Source organism: Oncorhynchus nerka, linkage group LG19 (assembly GCF_034236695.1).
Source record: "Oncorhynchus nerka isolate Pitt River linkage group LG19, Oner_Uvic_2.0, whole genome shotgun sequence".
NCBI classification, from domain to species: Eukaryota; Metazoa; Chordata; class Actinopteri; order Salmoniformes; family Salmonidae; genus Oncorhynchus; species Oncorhynchus nerka.
In genome coordinates, this window is record NC_088414.1 from 32129834 (window position 1) to 32135899 (window position 6066).

A 6066-nucleotide genomic window follows, 5' to 3' on the forward strand; every position below is an offset into this window, starting at 1 on the left:
AGGACAAGAAAATGGTCCAATTCACACACTTATCAAGAGAACATCCCAGGTCATCCCTATTGCCTCTGATCTGTATGACAATTGGGTAACTTTATCCACCACAGGCCATTGACACAAAATCTCAATTGAATCCATTTTAAATTCAGGCTGTAACACAACACAATGTGGAAAGAGTAAATGGTTGTGAATACTTTCTGAAGGCCCTGTGTGTAATTGTCAACTAATAACTGCAAGGAGTAGGATAACATTTTATTTTACAGCTGGGTTTACAATAGGGTATACATGTGATCAGACTTCTAAAGCAGCTTATATTACTTAGGATCAGAGGTATTAAACACCGTCATATATAAGAGTAGGATGCCTGACAAACTGATAAAGCACCAGACAGTATTTTATTGGAACAAATCGGGGAAGTGGAAAACTAGGCTTCAGTGGGTAATGTAGCGTAGCTGCAGGTTAAGGCGGAACCAGATGGGTCACTGTAGCTTAAGGTGGTTCTTGGTTGTCACAGTTGCCATGTGTCTGCCTACCCATCAAGTAGCAAAGCCATGCAGAAGGATCAAGGGAGGACGCTTTGGAAGTGATGAGCATCGATGAAATTACGCAGCGGGGCACTCATCTGTAGAAAGAGAGAAAGAAGGCCTGAGACATTCCACACTTCTATCCAGAAATATTGTTCAATTTAGGGCTCTATTCAACCGGTACCGCTGAAGCATTACAGATTGCAGGCTGGAAATGTTAAGGTAAATCTGATTGAGCAGAAATATGCAGCGGTTACATATGCACCATGAAATGCAGTCTCTGCTAACGCAGGAACATTGCCTTTAAATTTCAACCACGCTGTAACGCTGAACTTCTGCAATATGGATTTAATAGAACCCTTAAATACACGTCACAAACCGAAATGGGACTAACCGTTTTTGGGGAGGATAGCAATGTTCTCAGGCAGAATGCCAGTGTCCAGGGAGAACTGCTTAAACTTCTGCAGCAGGTCAGGGCTCAGGTCTGTCCCGCGGGCTGTAGACACCACACATGCAGAACATGGCAGACTAAATATACTATGAAGGATACAATACAATTTATAATGCAAGATTGCTAACAAATTATGGGGGGAAAATAGTGACAAAATGAGACTGAGTTATAGGAATTAACAGAGGAGTGGAAAATAACTTACCATACAGTTTGTTGAGCACAGTTGAAACACCTCCCTTGGTCTTGATGGTGTGAATGAGGGCGTACTCATCATACTTAACATCAACGACACGCATGTCATTTTCATTATTCCAGCCTAAAGAGGGGTGAATAGACACACACATTTTTTTGTTTGTGTGTGTGTGTGTGTATATATATATATGAGCAGGGTTCCAGGCATAAGCAACATATATATATATTTTTAGGAACTCAGTCGGGTCTCAACAAACAGTTTATACATATACTAGATGACTGACAGGGGGCGATGTCTTGAAGCCACCGCGACTCCATCTTGGCACTCCCCCACCGTTGTAAAATATATTTTGGAAGCTACAGAAAGGCTTTTATAAAAGTTTACATTTTCTTTTGAAACACTTGTTCTATTACAGACACCTTAGTGCATACTTTTAAACTATATTGTGTGAGCTAAACATAAAAAATGAAACATTTGAAAAGATATAAAACAAGTTTATATAATATTTTATATAATACTTAGAAAGTACTAATGTTACTGTCCCCACTACAACAACAAAAACACTTAAATACATGTAATGTTGTTACATTTATTCCTATGGAGGACTGCTTTTCTGAGGAGTGCCAATATGGCCATCCAGTGGCTTCAAAGTCTCTCATTGCCTAATACATAGCATCAGCAATCCAGGGTTTACATATATCATTGGTAAGAATAGTAGAATACACCAGGTGCAATTGGGTCGTGCATCATCAGTTGGGGAGCCCCCATCGATTTTGTTAGTCATTCTCACTCAGACCATATTAATGTGGCATAAGTCATAACAAAGTTAGTTATAAAACTGCACAGTTTCTCTTCGCCCCATGGCAAAATGTGTAGAATTGCAGGGAATGTTTCTCTACACTGTCTAGAGGGGGCCACTAAAATGTTTTTCTGCGAGGTGTGGGCCCTGTAACCAAATCTCGCTTAGGGCCCCCAAAAGGTTATAACCGGCCCTGTGTGTGTGTATGTGTGTAGGTTATAGACTTACGCTGGCTCTTGAAGATGAATTTCCCAGGAAGGTTTGTCTTCTCAGCCAGGTGGTTCATTCTCCAGCAGGAGCCATCAGTGCTACAGAGACAATACAGTTCATTCGGGTTCAGCAGAAAGTCTCTCTCTCTCTCTCACTCACTCACTCACTCACTCACTCACTCACTCACTCACTCACTCACTCACTCACCACTCACTCACTCACTCACTCACTTACTTCAGGCTAGCATATGCCATGTCCAGGTCTCCTTCAACAGTTGGTGTCAGCATGGCGGTGCCCATCTTCATGCCGGCCCTGTGGCTGACAAACCACTGGGCATTAGTAGCAAATCCAATCAGGTACCACTTTCCTGCAACCTGAAAAAACCCCAGCCCTGATTAGATTACAACACCTTCTCATTCCTGTCTGTGGGGTCACAAAAATTTTCGATCCTAAATCTGTGAGAGCTGATACTGGAATATCCCTGAATCATTTATAAATTCAATTCTCAATCTGAAAATGTGTCACTAGAATTCCCACATTTCTCTTAATCATTTCCATTTGTATCACAGTTTTTTTTTCAGTACATTTTTTCTCTATAATAATCTCTAGTTTGGTCCTCATCATTTGATTTTCAATATATCCCTGATTTGATAATCCCTCTCTTCATTCTCTCTCTTACCCCCTGTAGATTGAAGTCTCCTTGGGGAAGAACCTCAGCGGTGACAACCAAGGAGCAGAGCAGTGCTCCTAGCGCTCTCAGCAGCATGGTCGTCATGACTACAGCTGAGCAGGGTCAGTATCAAGAATTGTAAAGTAAGTGGTTGTACGAGGAAGAGGACAGAACAGGAGATCTGTTTTTCTTCGCTGCCTCTCACTCCTATATATACTGTAGAGCATGAGCTTACATAACCCCCCCCCCCCTTCCCATACACAACCTGCTACCTGTCACCATCTCTATACCACACCCCCTAGACACACACACATACACACACACCACACCCACGCGCACACACACACAATACCAACGGGTGGAGATGGGGCTTGTGGGGGGTGTGGCCGGGACCTCTCAGTCACTCCTCCCTCTATAGAACCCTGGAGGTGGGATGGGTTCAAACAGGAGCAGTGCCCCCCCCCCATCCCCCACAAAGACAGTGATGAACAATGCAGTGTCTGCCTCTCCAGTGCTTTCTGTGGGCAGGACACAGATAATCAAAACTAACTGTCAGCACTTTGGATGGTAAACAGAGTTCCCCCTAACACACAAGCCCTGAATCTCTTTGTGTGTGTGTGTGTGTGTGTGTGTGTGTGTGTGTGTGTGTGTGTGTGTGTGTGTGTGTGTGTGTGTGTGTGTGTGTGTGTGTGTGTGTGTGTGTGTGTGTGTGTGTGTGTGTGTGTGTGTGTGTGTGTGTGTGTGTGTGTGTGTGTGTGTGTGTGTGTGTGTGTGTGTGTGTGTGTGTGTGTGTGTGTGTGTGTGTGTGGTTTAATATTAAATCTTAACTATCAGTGTAAAACCTTGCTGGAAGAGGTAGAGCAAGCCTTCTTGTAATCTCAGTTTTATTTATCTCAGGTCAACATTTTTAAATGTATAGTCCCCTCAAAACCCAACCTAATATGATTCTCCACTTATCTTTTTAGGGGATCTATCCCTTTAAATCAGATACTGCTTCAGGCAAGTCATTCTTATAAAAGTCCTAAAACACGAGATGAGGTAAGAAACTATTTTCCAGTGGTAAATGTTTCACTCTTTTGACTGTTGGACTTAAGGTAAGGCGATAGACATACTGGGATGGAACTCCTGAAACAGGTGTGGGCAAGTCTAAAAGACACTGACACACCTGCAACCCACATACCTTGCCAGTTGAAACAGTGGTCTGGAAACCATGAATCAGTCCAATATTGAGAAATCAAATCAAGAAATGTTCTCAGTATCTAATGACAATATTTGTGTGCTTAATTCAAGTGTGCAAATAAAATCAAACCACTTGATTGAGTGGACAAAATAGTTTACTGGAACATTCTCTTATTAACAAAAAAATGTCATTGTAAATGTAAATGTTAAGTTTGACCTAATGTTGCCACTTATGTATGGCTTGTAGTCTACTGACTGAACCTGCACGTTTGGGTATTACTATGTTATGTTCTAGATTAACTAGTATGTACTATGAGCAAGAAAATGGACAGTCATCAATTGTATTGAATCCCTGTAAGATAGTGTGCCACTATGTTCATACTGACAGATGGCAGACTCAGTTTGTGGTTTGACTGCAGAAGCTTCAAAATGTTACTGCAAGTCTTTTCACTCCAACTTTGCACCGTAGCATATTCCACGAGGAAGAGGACCTCTGCTGTCTTTTCACTCCAACTTCGCACCGTAGCATATTCCACGAGGAAGAGGACCTCTGCTGTCTTTTCACTCCAACTTCGCACCGTAGCATATTCCACGAGGAAGAGGACCTCTGCTGTCTTTTCACTCCAACTTCGCACCGTAGCATATTCCATGAGGAAGAGGACCTCTGCTGTCTTTTCACTCCAACTTCGCACCGTAGCATATTCCATGAGGAAGAGGACCTCTGCTGTCTTTTCACTCCAACTTCGCACCGTAGCATATTCCATGAGGAAGAGGACCTCTGCTGTCTTTTCACTCCAACTTCACACCGTAGCATATTCCATGAGGAAGAGGACCTCTGCTGTCTTTTCACTCCAACTTTGCACCTTAGCATATTCCACGAGGAAGAGGACCTCTGCTGTCTTTTCACTCCAACTTCGCACCGTAGCATATTCCACGAGGAAGAGGACCTCTGCTGTCTTTTCACTCCAACTTCGCACCGTAGCATATTCCATGAGGAAGAGGACCTCTGCTGTCTTTTCACTCCAACTTCGCACCGTAGCATATTCCATGAGGAAGAGGACCTCTGCTGTCTTTTCACTCCAACTTCGCACCGTAGCATATTCCATGAGGAAGAGGACCTCTGCTGTCTTTTCACTCCAACTTCACACCGTAGCATATTCCATGAGGAAGAGGACCTCTGCTGTCTTTTCACTCCAACTTTGCACCTTAGCATATTCCACGAGGAAGAGGACCTCTGCTGTCTTTTCACTCCAACTTCGCACCGTAGCATATTCCACGAGGAAGGGGACCTCTGCTGTCTTTTCACTCCAACTTCGCACCGTAGCATATTCCACGAGGAAGAGGACCTCTGCTGTCTTTTCACTCCAACTTCGCACCGTAGCATATTCCACGAGGAAGAGGACCTCTGCTGTCTTTTCACTCCAACTTCGCACCGTAGCATATTCCACGAGGAAGAGGACCTCTGCTGTCTTTTCACTCCAACTTCGCACCGTAGCATATTCCATGAGGAAGAGGACCTCTGCTGTCCAGCTCCAGTATTGACATGGTGTTCTTCAAGTTGAGGACAGAGGAGAGTACAAGTCTTTGAATCATTAGATGATAGAAAGGAGAACATCTGTTACAGGGGTATTAAACTCTAACCCTACGAGGTCCGGATCCTGGTGGTTCTTCTGTTCTGCTTGATAATTAAATTAAATATGCGTATTAATACACACGTGTACATGTATGAAATAGGACAAACATAAGCACTGACCTAATTATATATATTTTTTATAAAATTCCTGATAAATAGCTGACTGTAGGGATAAAGGACAGGAGGAAACCAAATGAGGGAAACTAATCAGACAACAGTCCACTCTAAAACATTCACAGTATGTGTATGTTGTCTTCATTAGGTTTCTCTCAATTTTACTATGCTCACCTGTCTTACAGACACCCTTAACAATAACTTTTTCTAAATTGAAAGATCAGAAATTATTGTTTAAATCACTGAAGAATGCCAGACAGGCAGACAGAAAAACAGACAGAAAGGACAGAGAAAAA

General features: G+C 42.8%; 1 protein-coding gene across 1 annotated transcript; it reads right to left on the bottom strand.

Annotated features, from left to right (window-relative positions):
* Positions 1-236: 236 nt before the first annotated feature.
* On the bottom strand, positions 237-3034 carry LOC115101421 (lipocalin-like). The gene is made up of 6 exons (XM_029620897.2): positions 2854-3034; positions 2409-2548; positions 2193-2272; positions 1175-1288; positions 916-1017; positions 237-619 (listed from the first exon to the last, which is right to left on the bottom strand). Exons 1-6 carry the CDS (start codon positions 2947-2949, stop codon positions 600-602), a joined length of 552 nt encoding a protein of 183 aa, XP_029476757.1. The 5' UTR covers positions 2950-3034; the 3' UTR covers positions 237-599.
* Between the last annotated feature and the right edge of the window lie 3032 nt (positions 3035-6066).

Coding starts and splice junctions, on each gene's coding strand:
- LOC115101421 (XM_029620897.2), bottom strand. CDS start 2,949: ATGACGACCATGCTGCTGAGAGCGCTAGGAGCACTGCTCTGCTCCTTG. Junction 2,273..2,408: donor ATGGCATATGCTAGCCTGAA/GTAAGTGAGTGA, acceptor TTGTCTCTGTAG/CACTGATGGCTCCTGCTGGA. Junction 1,018..1,174: donor TGTGCTCAACAAACTGTATG/GTAAGTTATTTT, acceptor TGGTGTCTACAG/CCCGCGGGACAGACCTGAGC.